Here is a 20,088-nt window from a genome sequence, read left to right as displayed (position 1 = left end):
TGACTTTCAGACTTGCATTGAGAGCTTGTGACGTAGCATCTGACTTCCGTCCAGTCAGAAGCTGCGCTCACAAAATGGCACAGGAAACGGGAGCGGCACAGAAAGAACTGCAAAGACTCCAAAGGTTGAGTATATGACCTGGGGCAGGGGGCTTAGACTTAAAACGCCACTCCAGCCTTGAACCCCCTACTGGAGTGGTGCTTTAAGTCTACTGTCAACCTTAAGACTATGAAACTAAAGAATGTACATTTGTTATTACCTGAAACAAAGTTAAAATCTATAAAAGCCCCAGTGACCAGTGTGAAAATTGCAAGATTTCAATTTTTAGTTCTACTATACTACATTTATCTCGTGCCCAGGCAATCTCAGATTCTTATGTGAATGCAAATTGTCACATAAACACCTCCAAGTCCAGCTGCAAGACCCCCAGATGTTCTCAAGACTCAAGTAAGCAGGAAGACAGCTCCTATGACCCCTCATGCACCCTTACCATTGACAGCTGATGTTCAGGAGGATCACTGTACAGGAAAAAAGTAGAAAAGGCCATAACAGTAAGCCAGTTATGCAGCGCCTTCATTTTTAGAATGGGCTACCCTAGCAACATGCCATCACTAAAACCCTGTCACCAACTATTACAAGCACCTTGGCAGAATTTGACTTTAAAAAACCTATTCTCGAAGAGCAACACTGCAAAAATGCAACTTGATGCCCAAACTGAGAAAGACAGAGGAGCAGAGTCCAGATGTCCAACAAGATGTATTAGGAGAGGCAGAGTCGGTGGCTTAGATGAAAAGCCATCATCCAAGCTCACCATGCTAGATACATTGCAATTGCTGATTGTAGATACTACACCAATGAATTGAAGACAAAGACTGCATGCACTTGGACTTCTACTGAATAAAGAAGGGGTCATTTGTATCTATAGCTTAGATTACCACTCACCCTTTCTTGTGCCAGCTTTTGCATTTCATCCTGCAGCTTATTTAGAATATGAAGATTTGGCTTGTTCTTTTTGGCATACTGATGTAGTTCTATTACACTTTTATCTGAGGTTTCCTAGCACAAGACAGAACAAAACTATCAATAAAAGCAAAATCATTCTTCATTCAACTCTACTGAAATAGTTTATGATATTTCCTTTAAATAAGCACATAGCAGTTAACAAACGCTGGAAGAAGTTACATTCCTTTAGGAAACATGAAAGAACTTAGCACTAATTTGGCTGCACTAATAAAAAGGAAAGTACTGAGGTTTTAAAGTAAGGCGTAAGACTGAACTTGTTAGCACCCTTGAAATTCTCACAGAAAATTATTGCAATTACACACGTTTTGTTATACATGTTTATTTCCTTTGTGTGTATTGGAACATAAAAAAAATAAAAAAAAAAGCAAACTGGACATAATTTCACACAAAACCCCAAAAATGGGCAGGACAAAATAGTTGACACTTTTCCAATTTCCAATTGTGGGTAAACAACTTTGTTTCAAGCATGCGATGCTCGTTCACACTCACCTGTGGCAAGTAACAGGTGTGGGGAAATATGAAAATCACACCTAAAACTAAATAAAAAGGGGAGAAGTTGACTCAATCTTTGCATTGTGTCACAGTAAGCAAGAAGAACAAAAAATAAAAAGAGAACTGTCTGAGGACTTGAGAACCAAAATAGTTGAAAAATATCAACAAATTTCAAAGTTACAAGTCCATCACCAGAGATCTTGATGTTCCTTTGTCCATGGTGCGCAACATAATCAAGAAGTTTACAACCCATGGCACTGTAGCCAATATCCCTTGACGTGGACAGCACAGACAAATTGATGAAAGCATGCCACGCAGGATAGGCCAGATGGTGGATAAGCAGCCCCAATCAAGTTACAAAGAAATTCAATATGTAGTGCAAGCTCAGGATGCATCAGTATCAGCGCGAACTATCCATCAACATTTGAAGGAAATGAAACGCTATGGCAGGAAACCCAGGAGGATCTAACGGCTGACAGAGACATATAAAAGCTAGACTTCAGTTTGCCAAAATGTACGTGAGTCAACAAAAATCATTCTGGGAAAGCGTCTTTTGGACAGATGAGTGCAAGATACAGCTTTTTGGTAAAACACATCATTATGTTTACTGAAAACCAGAATGAGACCCACAAAAAAAGAACAGTACCTAAGAGGGGCGATCCAAAAGTAATGATAATCAATACTAAACACAATGAATATAGTCAAAAAAATATATATATTTTTCTACATAGTCTCCTAACAAGTCCATCTCTTTTCTAAACGTAGAATTCCCGTCGAAAAAAATTCCGGATCTCGACCCTCAAAAAAATCCCCAACAGCGGTTATCACGTCGCTATTGTCATCGAATTTCTTGCCCCGGAGGTGTTCCTTGAGCCGAGGAAAGAGAAAGAAGTCACTGGGGGCTAGGTCTGGCGAATAGGGGGGGGTGTTCCACCAGTTCAAAGCCCGCTTCTTGAATGGTAGCCATGGCAACTGCAGCTTTGTGAGCCGGCGCGTTATCTTGGTGAGACAGCACTCCAGCCCGCAGTTTGCCGCACCTTTTCTCCTTGATTGCCTCCCGCAATCTTCTTATTTGTTCTGAGTAGTAGGAGCCCGTAATACCGGCTCCCTTCTCCAAATAGTCCACCATAATAATTCCTTCAGCGTCCCAAAAAACGGACGCCATAACCTTCCCTGCTGAGCTTGACACTTTGAATTTCTTCGGCGTCGGTTCGTTGGCTCGTTTCCATGTCATCGATTGTTGTTTCGTTTCGGGATCAAAGTGGTGGATCCAGGTCTTGTCCATGGTCAAAAAAACGTGACAAAAAATTCTCCTTGTCTGCTTGGAACTTTTCAAGATTTGCTATTGAAATGTCAACTCGTTTCTTCTGTTGCTCGTCGGTTAACATTTTTGGCACCCAACGCGCCGAGACCTTTCATATATGCAATTCTTTTGCAAGGATTCTTTGAATACTGTCATATGAGATCCCTGTGACCTCAGCTACATGCCTGATAGTCACTCTTCGATCGGCCAATACAACTTCAACTTTTTTCACGCTTTCTTCATTGAGGGACGTAGATGGGCGTCCTTCACGATGTTCATCTTCCGTCGATGTTCTTCCCAGCTTAAATTCCTTGGCCCAGCGTGCAACTGTGGAATATGGAGGAGAAAAGTCCCCCAATGTTTCCACCAAGTCGCTGTGTATGTCTTTGGTAGTCATTTTTTTCAAGCAGAGGTATTTGATGACAGCTCTGAGCTCGTTTTTTTCCATTTTGATCTTATCCTCGGCAGTTCCTATTCAAATGAATGTAGCTCCCGGGAATCGTGGCCTATTTAAGTGATTTTTTTTCCCTGGACTAGTGGGTACCTAAGAGAGAAGAAAACATTTTATTTTAATTTCTGTGTGCAATAGAAATAACCGATTATCATTACTTTTGGATCGCCCCTCGTACAGTCAAATATGGTGGAGGTTCAAAGATTTTTTGGGGTTGTTTTGATGCCTCGGGCACTGGGTGCCTTGACTGTGTGCAAGGCATCATGAAATCTGAAGATTACCAAAGGATTTTGGGTCGCAATGTACACCGCGTGCAGAATTATTAGGCAAATGCGTATTTTGATCACTTTGATACTTTTTGTACATATTGTCCTACTCCAAGCTGCATAGGCTTGAGAGCCAACTACCAATTAAGTAAATCTAGTGATGTGCATCTCTGTAATGAGGAGGGGTGTTGACTAATGACATCAACACCCTATATAAGGTGTGCTTAATTATTAGGCAAATTCCTTTCCTTTGGCAAAATGGGTCAGAAGAGAGATTTGACGGGCTCTGAAAGGTCCAAAATTGTGAGATGTCTTGCAGAAGGATGCAGCAGTCTTGAAATTTCCAAACTTTTGAAGGGTGATCACCGAACATTCAAGCGTTTCATGGCAAATAGCCAATAGGGTCGCAAGAAGCGTGCTGGCCAAAAAAGGCGCAAAATAACTGCCCATGAATTGAGGAAAATCAAGCGTGAAGCTGCCAAGATGCCATTCCCCACCAGTTTTGCCATATTTCAGAGCTGTAACGTTACTGGAGTATCAAAAAGCACAAGGTGTGCGATACTCAGGGACATGGCCAAGGTAAGGAAGGCTGAAAAAACGACCACATTTGAACAAGAAACATAAGATAAAACGTCAAGAATGGGACAAGAAATATCTTAAGACTTAAGACGCAATGTTGATCGAAAACAAATCAAGCAACTGACAGAATCTATGGATGGAAGGCTGCTCAGTGTCATCATAAAGAAAGGTGGCTATATTGATCACTAATATTTTTTGTTTTTGCATGTCAGAAATGTTTATTTCTAAATTTTGTGCACGGATATTGGTTTACCTGGTGAAAATAAACAAGCGAGATGGGATTATATTTGGTTTTTATTAAGTTGCCTAATAATTCTGCACATTAATAGTTACCTGCACAAACAGATATCCTCCTAAGATAGCCAAATCGAAAAAAAGCCCACTCCAACTTCCAAAAATATTAAGCTTGGATATTTATGAGTGTTTTGGGTTGATTGAGAACATAGTTGTTGATCAATAATAAAAATAATCCTCTAAAATACAACTTGCCTAATAATTCTGCACACAGTGTAGTGCCCAGTGTCAGAAAGCTGGGTTTGCGTCCCAGGTCATGAGTTTTCCAGCAGGACAATGACCCCAAACATACTTCATGAACCCCCTAAATGGATGGAAACAAAACGCTGGAGAGTTCTTAAGTGGTCAGCAATAAGTCCGGATCTAATTCCAATTTAACACCTGTGGATAGGTCTTAAAATTGCTGTTGGGAGAAGACACCCTTCAAATATGAGAGACCTGGAGCAGTTTGCAAGAGAAAATTGGTAAAAATTCCAGTTGAGAGGTGTAAGAAGCTTGTTGATGGTTATAGGAAGCGATTGACTGCAGTTATTTATTCCAAAGGGTGTGCAACCAAATATTAAGTTGAGGGTGCCAACAATTTTGTCTGGCCCATTTTTGGGGTTTTGTGTGAAATTATGTCCAATTTGTCTTTTTTGTGTGTTGTTCCAATGCACCCAAAGGAAATAAACATGTGTATAACAAAACATGTGTAATTGCATTGATTTTCTGGGAGAAATACTTCATTTTCTGGAACAATTTCAAGTTTGCAAACACTTTTGGCCATGACTGTATATCTACATAATATAAAGACTCACCTGTTTCACCATTTTAGTGCTCTCCCTTCCGTACATACGTAGAAGGGAGCCCCAGTTTTTTACATGGGGATGAAGGAGTTGAAGAATTTTTTGTGATGCCAACTGTTTTCCAACCCTTTTATTTTTGCCTACGATAAATACAAATGATTGTTTATGAGGAAAGGCAGAAAAACATTAAAGAGGACTTTTTTTAAATTATTATTTATAAAATCCTCCCATATCTCTGGAACCGTATGGAGGATTAAACAAACAAAAACAAAACAGAATACCCATGAACAGCAGAAAAAAAAACCTCGCCCCTTTTGACAGGTTCTCTTTAAAGGGAATCTGTCAGTAGGATCAACCCTCCTAAGCCATCTATATGGGCATGCAGGTCATGAATAAAATTATACCTCGATATCTGAGGTCTTATTCCAGAGAAATCTAAGTTTGTCTTGTATGAAATGAGCTGTTAAGATTTATGGGCCGAACACTGATCTGCCTGAGAATCTGCCTCCAGAGCTTATTTTAAATGTAAGAGAGGCATTACCAGTGTGAGACATTTAATGACTGCTGTCTGCTCTTTTGATCTCCCTGCAGAGCTCTGTGCAATTATAGCTGACACAGGATAGCATTCTTGTAGTGCTTCAGCTTCCATGTGATAGGCAGTCAGTGTTGCAATACAGCAGAGCTGTGAGAGCTGCAGACGTGTTTGATAGGAGACAAAGTTCAGTTCTACTGTTCTGTGTTAGTTAAATGTCTCACACTAGTAACGATCCCCTTATTTAAAATAGGCCGATTCTCATGCAGATCAGTGTCTGGCCCATAGATCTTAACAGCTCATTCACATATTAAGAAAATGTAGATTTCTCTGGAGTAAGACATCAGTTACAGATTTCAAGGTATCATTTTATTCAGCTTCCTATGACCTACATGCCTATGCAGATGGCTTAAGAGGGTTAATCCTAGTGAAATATTCCCTTTAAGTTTTAGATGGGCACTGGTACAGTTATATGTGAAGTAGAGAGGGGTTTCAACTTGAGAGCGAAATCCTCTTTTCACCAAGTTTATTATTCAATAACACAACAAAGGTGTAAGGGGTTTAAAGTAATTTCATTGGGACCACCTCTGTATATATATAGTATTAGGGAATAAGCACATCCATCTTGATAAAGGCGAAAGGGGTTGTAATATTGATAAAGCTAATTAACGCCCTAAAAAGCCAAACAAGAAGAAGTGCTGCATCAGTAGAAAATTTTGCTTGCTCATGCAAGAAAGAAGTTTTTGCCATGACCCAGTGCCATGTTAGAGGCCTGCTGCCATTTTATGATGTAAGGTAGAAGTTAAAACGTGTAATTGAGCAAGCATAGGGGTAAGGATTAGAAACTCAGAAAACTCACACCAGCCTCTCACAGTGTGTTTTCCACAAGTCATCACATATTCACTCTTCTGGTTCTTTCCAGGAATGACTTCGAACTTAATAGACGTGTCTCCCATTCCATGGTTTCTAAAATGGTAAAAGACAACATAATTTACCAGTCCATCTAACAATTTTATTGCAGAGGCTGAAAAACAATCTTGTGAGCATTTTTCAGATGCTCCTTCTAAACCGCTTGACTTAACCCCTTCCCGAGATTGAACATACCAGTACGTTCTATTTTTCAATGCGTTTCTGCAAATGGACGTATCAGTACGTCCTGGCAATCGTGCCGACACAGGAGTGTTGCCTGTACGATCGCCCCCCGGGGCTAGCATAGATAGCAGAGACCCTGCTGTCACTGCCAGGAGCAGTGCCTGCACCACCCTGGGCTGTTTAACCCCCTAAATTCTGAGATTAACAGCAATCGCAGTATTTAGAAGGCGGGGGGAGGGAGGGCGCACCCTCTCTCCTCTGATCGGCGCCCCCGGGACATTAGTGCAGGGACCCCCATTGTTGCTATGGCAACCCGAGGCCAAATGACAACCTCAGATTCAGCCAGGAACATGGTCTAAAAGGCGATTTATCAGTGCAGCACAAACAGGTATAATGTATTGCAATGCTGGTGCATTGCAAGAGATTATACCAGCGATCACAGTAAAAAAAAGTTAAAGTCCCATAGAGAGACTAAGAAAGTGAAAAAAATAAAGCTTAAAAAAAGATAATAAAAATATTTAAAAAAATAAAGCGCAAAAAAAAATAAATTTAAAAAATATGCCCATAAATATGAATATTTATGTAAAAACAAAGAAAAATTCACATATGGTATCGCAGCGTCCAGAACGACCCTATCTATAAAACTGACACTAGTTAACCCCTTCAGTAAAAGTGAACACAGTACAAAATATAAAAACTGGCAAAAAACTGCTTTTTCATCATACCATCAAACAAAGTGGAATAAAACGAGATCAAAAAGTCTATTGTAAATAAAATTGGTATAAAACTGAACACGTCATTTTGACCCGCAAAAGACAAGTCGCCATACAGCTCAGTCAGCGCAGAAATAAAAAAAAGTTACAGCTCTCAGAATATAGGATTGCAAGAACAATTTTTTTTTCTAAAAAAATAGTTTTTATTGTGTATAAGCGGTAAAACATAAAAGAAAATTATATAAATGTGATATTGTTGTAATCGTATTGACCAGAAGAATAAAGGTCTCTTTTTTTTCTTTTAATGCCGTGGTAAAAATAACAGTTCCTGAATTGCTGGTTTTTGTTAATTTCTTTCAAAAATCAGAATAGAAAGAAAAAAATGCTATGTGCCCGAAAATGGTACCAATAAAAATGTCAACTCGTCCTGCAGAAAACAAGCCCTTACATGACTGTCGGCCAAAATATAGAAAAGTTATAGCACTCAAAACATGGCGATGTAAACACTGTTTTGTAAAAGAATAGTTTTTTAGTGTGTGACAGCATCCAAACATAAAAAAACAATATAAATCTTGTATCGCTGTAATTGCACCGACCCGAAGAATAAATCTGTCTCCTCACTTATACCGCACAAGGAACGGAGTAAAACATAAATAAAACCAATTCTTCACCTGCTGCTGATTTGTTTATTCTGCCTCCCAAAGATCGCAGTAAGACACGGCTCACATTTATCTCGCTCTCTATGCTGAGCGCTTACACCGGGGTTTCCGTGTAAATCTTTGAAATAAGTTATTCAGACGAAAACTCCGGCGGAAGATTCCCTATAATGAGGCAGATGGAGGCACGGTGGACGCCGTCTGGCCTATGACTTCTGAAAAGGAAAACGCTGAACAGAGGCCAGACGGAGTACAGAGTAACTCTGCTGCCTCATTATAGTGACCGGATCCCTTTGCAGTTTCATCTGAAACACGTCATTTGGAGAAGTGCTCAGCGGACAGCAAAGGATAAAATGTGATCCAAAATGTTATGTAAACTGTTCCCAGTAAAAGCTTCAAATCAATCCAGAAAAAAAAAACACCACTCAGGTCCATCATCTGTCAATGGAAATACAGGGGCCTTCCATAGTAGCAGAAAGGGTCTGGAAAAGCGCTATGGCTCCTATGTCCCCAAAAGTAATCCAGCAAATTATGTGCTCTAAAATCCAAATGCCCTTCTTCCCTTCTGAGCCCCAGTGTGTCTAAACCACATTTAGCGTCCACATAAGCCCTCTTAATTTTTGGGTGCATGCCTCTAGAAGCACGAGCTGGGCACAATAATGTATGGGCACTACAACAGCAGATTTGCAATTTTCACTGAGCAACATCTAATGCTGCTTGTTTCTGAAAAACACCCATGGAGTCAAAATCGTCACTACACCTGTAGATAAATTCCCAAAGGGGTGTAATTTCCAAAATGGGGTCACCAGAGGGAGGATTCTGCTCTTCTGGTACTTAGGGGCTCTGTATATGGAGTTCGCAAACTATTCTATGATAATTTGTTCTCCAAGAGTCAAATAGCGCTACATCCCTCCAGAGTCTCACCGTATGGCTAAGCAGTACTGTACAGCCACATATGGGGTATTGCCACGTTCAGAAGAACTTGTTTGACATATTTTGGTGCCATTTTTACCCCTTTCCTCGTGTGAAAATGTAAAATCTGGGGCTAAAACAACATTTTTGTTGTAAAAATGTAATCTTTTTTTCTTCACTGCCCAATGGTATAAAATTTGGTGACACAACCATGGTGTTAATATGATCACCTTAGATTGAGAGGTGTAGTTTGAAAAATTGGGTCACTTATGGAGGGGTTCCGCTGTTCAGGCAACTCAGGGGCTCTTCCAATGTGACATGGCACCCTTAAGCCATTTCAGTAAACCTGAACTGCAATATGGCGCTTCTTCCCGTCTGAGCTTTGCACTGTGCCTTAAAAGTGTTTTTTGACCATGTATGGGGCATTGGCATACTTAGATATTGTGTAACAAATTTTACAGTTTATTTTCTCCTATTATCCCTTTTGAAAGTTAAAAACTTGGGGCAAAAGCAACTTTTTAATGGAAAAAAATGGTAATTTTCCATTTACTCAGCCCAATGTTATACAAGTCTGTGAATCGCCTGACTGTTAAAAATGCTCAGTACAACCCTAGATGAATTTGCAAGAGGTGAAGTTTCCAAAATGGGGTCAGTCACTAATGGGGGTTGTGATGAATGGCACCAGGGAGACCCCGTAGAATCCCACCGCTGCCACCACTTGTGAAGGATCCACACCTCGCCACCAGCCTGACATCACACTTAGGTCAGACGGATCATGTGATACGGATCTGTCCTTCCACACTTCCTCAGGGACGCGCAAGGTCAGATTGGTACAGTTCTACACAGACACCCCCTGTCCACACGGGTACAGGAAGGCACCGGGAGTGAAAAGAGGTGGCCCACTCAGTCACTGACGTGGCACCACACTCACTCACACCCATGACAGGCTGAGAGGTCCCTTCACTAGCCCCAGTGAAGCAGAACCTTGTCGGCCTGGTAGAGCTGCCACCGGTTTCTATTAGATATAATTCCTGCTAGGACCGGGGGATTATATTGGGCCAGAAACCAGCCCAGGAGCGTGTTCGTTGGACCGAACAACAGATGTGGGAGTTTGTGGATCGAGATAAAAGAGCAGCCCAAGGTTAAATTAAATATTTAATAGCCTTAAGGGCACACTAGACAATACACTATATACATAAGAGTTACACATACATAATGGTCAGAGATGCAAACACAAAAGTAGTGGCACAAAAGATATAAACAGTTATTAAGAGTCAGTTACCAGTCAGATGGAAGGCCTGGCTTACAGGGGAGGGGCTGTCAAATGGGAGGCTTGTGGTCCCCTTTGTTGTGGGACTTCTTCTACATGATGTATTGTCGCGACCTCCCAGGAAAAAGACCCTGAACTATGGCTGCTAGAGCTCTTAACCCCTGTGGGTCACTCCCCCTCCTGCCCCCTGGCTAGACCTAAATCTCCACCCCTGGTCTCTCTCAGCTAAAAACTCCACAAATTAAAATGGGTTAAACATCCTTAATGGACGGTCCTAGGGAGCCGGTTCTGGTGTCATCGGATCCAGCCGGGCCCCTGCTACGCATGGAGACCAAATACAGTGGCCCTAGGGGTTTCCAAAAGGCTGTGCCGGGTATCTCCCTATCCCTACGCGCTAGACTGTGCTGGAAGCCAGAGTGACATTAACCATTCTCTTGGAATCTCGAAAATCTAAGTTATGAATAACTGGGACATATAATTCAATACTGAGGTATGGGAATATTATAATTGTCTGACACAAAGGGACGGCCACATGGCTGGGATCTCCAGGGGGTCTTCCTGTAGCAGCTCACAGCTAGCTGGTGGAGGTTTTGTCACTCACTGTCTCTCAGCCCCCTCCCTTCTTCTTTAGCTGCAGACATGTCGGATTACAGCTGTACACTGTAGATCTGTATAATCCCCCGCCAATCAGGGCACAATGACTGACATGGGATTAGGTCTACAATATTCTTCACAAGGGTTTCTGCTTTTTTGACTTGTCAGGGGCTGTTCAAATGTGACATGACATCCGCAATCTATTTCAGCCAAAATAGCGCTCGAGAATTCAATTGGCGCGCCTTCCCTTCAGTGTGCCCAAACCGCAGCTTTCCTGAGGTATCTGTGTACTCAGGACAGATTGCACAACAAATTATATGGTCCATATTTTCCGGTTACCCTTGTTAAATGAAAAATTTGGTGCTAAAACAACATATTTACGAAAGAATATCTTTTCATTTTCACAGTTCAATTTTATAAAATTCTGTAAAGCACCTGTGGGTTTAAGGTGCTCACCATACCTATAGGTTTCCTTGAGGGGTGAAGTTTCTGTTTAGACACATCAGGGACTCTGCAAATGCAACACGGCGTCTATTTCAGCGACTTTTGCGCTCCAAAAGTACGAGCCCTGCCGTGTATCCAACCAGTAGTTTTCCACTACATATGGAATATCAGTGTACTCAGGAGAAATTGCACAACAAATTGTACGGACCATTTTCTCCTGTTACCCGTGTGAAAATGAAAAATTTGGGGCTAAAGGAACCTTTTTGTGAGAAAAATTTAAATGTTATTTTTTTTCCTTACACATTGCTTTAATTCCTGTGAAGCACCCAAAGGGTTAATGTATTAGATGTTGTTTTGAGCACTTTGAGGGGTGCAGTTGGTGTCACTTTTGGTTATTTTCCATCACATAGGCCCACCCAAAGTCACTTCAACTGTGATCCCTAAAAATATTGGTTTTGTAAATTTTGTTGGAAAAATGAAAAATTGCAGATAACTTAACCTTTCTATCTTCCTAACAAAAAAAAATTATATTTAAAAAATTATGCTGATGTGAAGTAGGTATGTAGTAAATGTTATTTATTTTATGTTCTATAATCATTTGGTTTAAGAGCATAAAAATTCAAAGCTTGAAAATTGCAAAATTCTAATTTGTCAAATTTTCATAAACATAAAAAAATTGGAAATTTGGCCTGGTTGGAAAGGTAAAAACAGACTGGGGGCTACAGGGGTAAATACAAACCTCTTAAGGCACTCGTGAAGAATCTGATATGGTGACAGCAGACCAGCTTTATTGGTGAGCTCATACACCCGTGAATCCTCAATACTGATGTGGTTGAAATACTAACAAAGAAAACAGGGATCAGGATAAAGGAGCCAAATATGTCAGCTATTACAACATTAATAAAAATGGACCACCAATTGGACATTTGGTACATATAACTAATTAGACCACATTACGTGTGGTGGCCCAGAAGGGACCTGGAATCTTGTAGTCCTGATGCGAGTTGAGAATCTTTATATTGTCCGTGATCATTATATATGGACAAGGTTTAATTCTGTTCTGGTTGCAGGGAAATATTCCTATTGTTGGAGAGGACAGGGAGTTTCTGACAATGATGCTTCTCGGATGCGGAAGCTGCCTAAAACACAGAAGAGGGGAGTCGGGACATATGGAGTAAAAATCGGTCATGTTTTTGTTTTTTGTATTAAAGGGAATTTGCCAAAAGGTTTTTGCTACCTCATCAGAGAGCAAATATAGACATAGCAAAAAGGCAATGGTATTTACTTGCCAAGGTCACAGTATCTGTTGCACAAACAGGATGCAGCAGACCCCCTTAATAAAGGTGGAGGTAACACTGATGCAAAGTACTGAAAACAACCACTCACAACCTACCAGTTCACAGATGGGGTGATTGTCCAGTATTAGAATTGCACGCAGATGAGGCTTGAAAAAGGGGCTCAAGTCACACACACGTGTATAGAACAGTGCCCAGCTAATAGCTTATTACATGCCCGGCACTCTATAAGTCTAATCACAGAGGGACAGGCCCCTTGTTTACTAGATCACCATTGACCTGGCTGCACCCTGTAAAAAAAAAAAAAAAAAAAAAAAAAAAAGATATAAAGTGTGCAGAAAAATATAAAATATGAGGTATTGGTCGATATTTTTGCCAAAATACGCACCTCAAAACCCACGTTCCTTACTGTCTTGCAAGTCTCTACACAAAGTAAAATACTGAACAATCACCCCCTGCACGAACTGGTAAGTTGTGAGTGGTTGTTTTATTAGTATTTTGCAGCTTTGTTACCGCCACCTTTTTTTAAGGGGGTCTGCTGCACCCTGTTTGTGCATTAGATTCTGTGACCTTGGCTGGTACATACCATTGTCTTTTTGCTATGTCTATAAGTGAATTCTTATGTAAATATTTTTTTTATAGTTCCTTTTTTTTTTTCAAATTTATTTATTTGGCTATGCTTTGATTTAACTCATCTGAGAGGAGCATGATATAGGGGCAGAGACCCTGATTCCAGCAATGTATCATTAAAGGGGTAGTCCCACCTTCAAGATCCTATCCCAACATGTAGTAGGTGTAATAATATTATTATTAGCAAATAGCTCCAATTAGAAATGTATAGTTTTTCTGATTCGCTAGGTCTCTTTCCCCATGTACAGGCATTACAGGACCTTAGGTATCCCATGGTTACAACCACTGATATAGTGACAGCTAGTTGCTAGTGGTCGTAACCATGGATACCTAAGGTCCTGCAATGCCTGCACATGAGGAAAGAGACGTAGTGAATCAAAAAAACTATACTACAATTATAATTGAAGGAATTTGCTAATATTATTATTGTTATTATTATTATTACCCCTACTATATTATTGGGATGGGATCTTGGAGATGAGAATACTCCTATGTAGCAATGCTCTGAATATTGAGCCCTGTAGAACCTCACCCACACCACTTATTGGCAGATTGTGTACACTGCATGTTGACATAAGGCTGCTAATCAGTGGTGGGGAAAGGGATGCACAGAGCAGTTGACTAGGAGGCACAAAGAACCTAGTCCTGTAGTGATAGTCTCCTACTGATAAAACACTAATTTTATTGAACTAGGCACACAGCCTAGTAAGTGATACACTACTAAAATCAGGGTCTGAGCCCCTAAATCATTTTATTCTCATATTACATAGAAAAAACCTGCTTACATATTCCCTTTAATTGTTGTAGTTCGCATGCACTTTTCCTCAACAATTCCAGATTTGGATTGTAGGTTACTTAGAGGTACCAAGTGCCTTTCTTTGTTTAGTTTTGTATTGCAGGAGAGGATTCCTTGGTAATCTGGTGGCTCTTGCAATTTGGGCTTCAATTGTTCTTGGATGGTAGACCTGATTCAAAAAGGGCTTTCAGAGGCCATAAAGGTGTTTTGCTCTCTCTCTCTCTAGGGTTGGAACATATCGGATTGTACCTAATGACCCTGACCCGACTATGTACAATAGTGTTTGTGTTGAAATCTGTTCTATTTAATGTATGTTAAACAATCAAACTGCTTCTGGTACAGGGAGGTTTCTAATTATATTGTTCTGTATCTTGAGGATTGTGTCCGAATGTTTATTTCAGTACAAGAGTAGTTGAGTGTCAAGTTAATAGTGGGATGAAACTGATTAAAAGTGTTCATGGGACGTCTTTGGTTTTTACTCAGATTCAATCCAGATAATTAAAATATGGTCAATGCAACAGTAATAGGAAAGCGGCCTGATGGGCAGGAGAACAAAAAAAGTCACCTTCGAGCTTGGTCATGAAAAGTTGTGTAGTGTGGCACCATTTTACTTCCCATTGCAGTACCAGTCTGCTGTAAATTTATGTTGTTCCCAAATGCAACATAATTATGGGTGAGGATGAACATTGTAAGTTTCACAGGAGAATCAGCATCAATACCTATATTTTCTTTGAACACTTTACAGGCATTTAATTCACGCTGGTATGTGATGTTAGAATGCAAAGATTGGTGGCTAGGATGGTTCCCTCTGGTAGAGGACCTGTTGATGCTAATTTATTCAATAGTTCAGTCGTGTACAGAAAGCACAGATCTAAAACAAACAAAAAAAAAGAACTACACACCCTTGTTAAAATGCCACATTTATGTCATGTAAAAAAATCATACCAAGAAGGATCATTTCAGAACCTTTTTCACCTTTAATGTCACCCATACGCTGTATAATTCAATTGAAAAACAATATTTTCAAGTGGAAACGGAAAAAATAAAACTAAAAGAACGTTGTTGCATGAATATGCACGCCCTTAAACTAATACTTTATTGAAGTACCCTTTGAATTTATGACAGCATTCGGTCTTTTTGGGTAGGAGTATCAGCATGGCAAATCTAGAATTGACAGTCTTTGCACACTCTTCCTTGCAGTAGCACTGTTAATCTGTCAGACAGCGAAGGCATTTCCTGTGTATTGCTCAGTCTTCAGGTCAACCCACAAACTTTCAATTGGATTCAGGTCTGGGCTCTGGCTGGGCCATCCTAAAAAACTTTTATCTTCTAGCAAAGCTGTTCTTTTGTTGATGTTAATGTATGCTTAGGGTCGTTGTACTAAAATTCCTCTTCAGAAAATTTTGGGGAGTCCCAAAAATAATTAAAATCCTCAATTTATTACAAAATAATTAAAAGATCATACAGGTTGGGAATACATCTCAACGTGTTTATAGCAAAAAGCCCTTGTTCACCGAGATAGATTCCTTATGATACATGGTATAAAAACAAATGGTAACCAACCGTTGATCAATAAACACATATGTTGACAATCAATCACATTTGAGAATAATTAGCATAATTACAAGGCTAAATCACAAGGAAAACCAGAAGGAGAGGAAAAAACAAAAAAACAGAATGTGTTTATTGATCAACCATTTATTTTTATACCATGTATCATAAGGAATCTGTATCTCAGTGTTGAGATGTATTCCCAACCTGTATGATCTTTTAATTATTTTGTAATAAATTGAGGATTTTAATTATTTTTGGGACTCACCAAAATTATTTTCTTATGTGAAGCCGTAAGTCACGGCTACTGGTTGGAGACCCAGAACATTGTAAGACGGACTGAGTCATATAAATAGGACACTGTGAGGCTGCTTTTTGTTTATTTACCTTAAAAGTCCTCTTCATCTTTTTAGCAGTGAAATGAATTTTTTGTCGAAAATTGACTGATACTTGGAACGGCTCTTTATTCCCTCCACTTTGACAAAAACTCCAATTCCAGCTGCTGAAAAACAGTCCCTAAGGGTATGTGCCCACAATGCAGAAATGAAGCAGAAAATTTCTGCAACGTTTCTGCAAGTTCTTAGCAGTAAAAACACTTGCGGATTTTACACGCGTTTTTACATGCGGATTTGATTTGCGTCTTTCAAATGCATTGGGACCTCAAATCCGCATGCAGAAACGCACAAAAAATGAACATGCTGCAGATTTTTCCGCAAGGAAATTTCCGCAGCATGGGCACAGAACATGCAGCTATTCAATGGGGATCATGGGGCACGGATTACCAAGCGCTTTGCAAGCGTTTACGCTGTGGAAATTCCACATCAAAAATGCTTGAAAAACGCATGGTGGGCACACAGCCTAAGTATAATGTTGCTTCCACCATGCTGCTTTGTGGGTATGGTGTTCTTTTTCTAATGCAGTATGCTGACTTTGCACCATACTTTCTGGAATTATGGCCAATAAGTTCAACCTTGGTCTCATTAGACCATAACACGTTTTCCCACATGCTTTTGGCAGACTTGGTGTACGTTTTGGCAAAACATGGTTTGGCTTGTATGTTTTTATTTGTAAGAAAAGGCTTCCGTCTTACCACACATACCAGATATACACTGTGTACAGAATTATTAGGCAAATGAGTATTTTGATCACATGATACTTTTTATACATGTTGTCCTACTCCAAGCTGCATAGGCTTGAGAGCCAACTACCAATTAAGTAAATCTGGTGATGTGCATCTCTGTAATGAGGAGGGGTGTTGACTAATGACATCAACACCCTATATAAGGTGTGCTTAATTATTAGGCAACTTCCTTTCCTTTGGCAAAATGGGTCAGAAGAGAGATTTGACGGCCTCTGAAAAGTCCAAAATTGTGAGATGTCTTGCAGAGGGATGCAGCAGTCTTGAAATTTCCAAACTTTTGAAGCGTGATCACCAAACAATCAAGCGTTTCATGGCAAATAGCCAACAGGGCCGCAAGAAGCGTGTTGGCCAAAAAAGGCGCAAAATAACTGCCCATGAATTGAGGAAAATCAAGCGTGAAGCTGCCAAGATGCCATTCGCCACCAGTTTTGCCATATTTCAGAGCTGCAACGTTACTGGAGTATCAAAAAGCACAAGGTGTGCGATACTCAGGGACATGGCCAAGGTAAGGAAGGCTGAAAAACGACCAGCTTTGAACAAGAAACATAAGATAAAACGTCAAGAATGGGCCAAGAAATATCTTAAGACTGATTTTTCAAAGGTTTTATGGACTGATGAAATGAGAGTGACTCTTGATGGGCCAGATGGATGGGCCAGAGGCTGGATCAGTAAAGGGCAGAGAGCTCCACTCCCACTCAGACGCCAGCAAGGTGGAGGTGAGGTACTGGTATGGGATGGTATCATCAAAGATGAACTTGTGGGACCTTTTCGGGTTGAGGAGGGAGTGAAGCTCAACTCCCAGACCTACTGCCAGTTTCTGGAAGACAACTTCTTCAAGCAGTGGTACAGGAAAAAGTCAGTATCGTTCAAGAAAAATATGATTTTCATGCAGGACAATGCTTCATCACATGCATCCAACTACTCCACAGCGTGGCTGGCGAGTAAAGGTCTAAAAGAAGAAAAAATAATGACATGGCCCCCTTGTTCACCTGATCTGAACCCCATAGAGAACCTGTGGTCCATCATAAAATGTGAGATCTACAGGGAGGGAAAACAGTACACCTCTCGGAACAGTGTCTGGGAGGCTGTGGTGGCTGCTGAACACAATGTTGATCGAAAACAGATCAAGCAACGGACAGAATCTATGGATGGAAGGCTGTTGAGTGTCATCATAAAGAAAGGTGGCTATATTGATCACTAATTCTTTGAGTTTTTGTTTTTGCATGTCAGAAATGTTTATTTCTAAATTTGTGCACTGATGTTGGTTTACCTGGTGAAAATAAACAAGTGAGATGGGATTATATTTGGTTTTTATTAAGTTGCCTAATAATTCTGCACAGTAATAGTTACCTGCACAAACAGATATCCTCCTAAGATAGCCAAATCTAAAAAAAAACCCACTCCAACTTCCAAAAATATTAAGCTTGGATATTTATGAGTCTTTTGCGTTGATTGAGAACATAGTTGTTGATCAATAATAAAAATAATCCTCTAAAATATAACTTGCCTAATAATTCTGCACACAGTGTATAAATAATAAAGGATCTTGTTGTCACATGCAGTACGAACGCAATACTTGCCAGAAATTACAGTGTCTCCCTTAATGTTGCATTGGCCTCTTGGCAGCCTCCCAGACAAATTTTTTTTTTTTTCAATCAACTTTTGAGGAATGTCAAGTTAATGACACTGTTGGGCAAGATTTAAGCTACTTCTTGATAACAGTCTTCAGTGTTTCATGGAATATCTAATGCCTTGAAAACATTTTTTTGTACCCTTCTGACAACTTTCAACAATCAGATATCTTTGTTGTGTTGTAAACTATTTACAGACTATGGAGTCTGCTGTAAATGCAACTAAGAAAATGTTAGGAAAATCCTATTGGAACAGAAACTTTATATGGGGTTAACTAGAATCACTTTAAAATTATAGCTGTGTACGGACTACTATTTAATACGAGTTAAAATGTAATTGGCCAATTCTGAACAAAATATAAAAGTAGGACTACCAACCATGTAATTGTGTATCTAGCACGGTAGAAGGTGTAATAAAATGTAAGTTTTAATGAAAAGATTGTTCCTTTCTCACTTATATTTACATCACTACCACATTGTAAGGGGGCAGTAATATTATGGTACGCTTACCCTCCCCCGTTGTGTCTGTGACCTTTTTTGAGGTGTGTCGTTTGTTGTTTTTTTTTTTTCTTGTCCATTGTCTATTTTCTACCTGAGCCATGTGGTCATTTTAATATATTTTCATTAAAAGTTACATTTTATTACACCTTCTACCAATTTTGAACAAAACCACATACCTAATTATGAGAGGGTGTTCACACTGATGCACCCACATTATTTTAGTTGTGTTATTTTTATTTTCCACCTCAAAATTATTTTTTCAGTCTTTTTTCTCAATGAATTTGTACAGATTATGGGAAATATTAAAAGTGGAAAAAGTTCTGAAATGAGCCTTCTTGGATTGACATTTTAACAGGGGTGTGTAGACTTTTTAAACCCAATGTAGCTGGGTTTATCATTTACAAAGTTTTAATAACACCTACCCATCCAGAAATATACCCAGTAAAGGTACCAGCACCTAAAAGGATTTTTAGATTTGAGGATTTTGGGAAGCATGTAAAATGTCTCTATCCTTGGACACCTGATATGGCTTAAACAAGAGACCAACTTTTTTTAGTTCCTTGTAGTATTTTTACATTGGTTTAGACCCTATTTTTGTGAAGTGATGCGTGTCATTCATCCTTGTCTGTTGGTTTAATGATTAAATCCTTATTGTTTCTCAACAAGTGTATGGTCCTCCTCTCATTGGCACTGATGTTGGATGGTTGTCTCCGGTTTGTATCTAGGATAGTGGATTTTACTATATGTCTGAAGGACTCTATATACTTATCCAAATGTAATTTGCGCCCAGTTGGAGATGTCCAGTGTGACCTCCTCTTGGCTGTCAAGATCCCACGGCCTTCAGTCAGAATGGGTCCAGATTCTTCTATATAAGGAAAATATTCCCTTAGGTGTAGACTCCTGAAGCAGTTTTCTATATCACTACAGAATTCAGTTCTATTCAGGGCTTTAGATGGGCAAACTGAAAATCTAGGACGCACATCAAGTACCACTTGACCATATATGATGGACCAATGACAAGGTAAAGATTCCCAACTCGCATCAGGATTACAAGATCACAGGTACCTTCACTTGAACCACGCCTAATGTGGTCTACTTAATTATATGTACCAAATGTCTGACTGGAGTGGTCAGGAA

General features: G+C 39.8%; 1 protein-coding gene across 1 annotated transcript in view; it reads right to left on the bottom strand.

The window, feature by feature from the left end:
* Positions 1-20,088, bottom strand: part of DGCR8 (DGCR8 microprocessor complex subunit) — a 64,241-nt gene that overhangs the window by 6,847 nt on the left and 37,306 nt on the right. Inside the window, exons 10-13 of the mRNA XM_073675769.1 lie at positions 12,146-12,246; positions 6,585-6,691; positions 5,206-5,333; positions 943-1,056 (exon numbers count right to left, since the gene is read on the bottom strand). Coding sequence (XP_073531870.1) covers positions 943-1,056; positions 5,206-5,333; positions 6,585-6,691; positions 12,146-12,246 — 450 coding nt within the window. The remainder of the gene's footprint in view (positions 1-942; positions 1,057-5,205; positions 5,334-6,584; positions 6,692-12,145; positions 12,247-20,088) is intronic.

Source organism: Phyllobates terribilis, unplaced genomic scaffold (assembly GCF_046119375.1).
Source record: "Phyllobates terribilis strain yellow unplaced genomic scaffold, ASM4611937v1 Scaffold_1__5_contigs__length_1240528914, whole genome shotgun sequence".
NCBI lineage: Eukaryota > Metazoa > Chordata > Amphibia > Anura > Dendrobatidae > Phyllobates > Phyllobates terribilis.
Note: the sequence above shows the minus strand (reverse complement) of the source record. Positions and strands in the feature narration are given on the sequence as shown.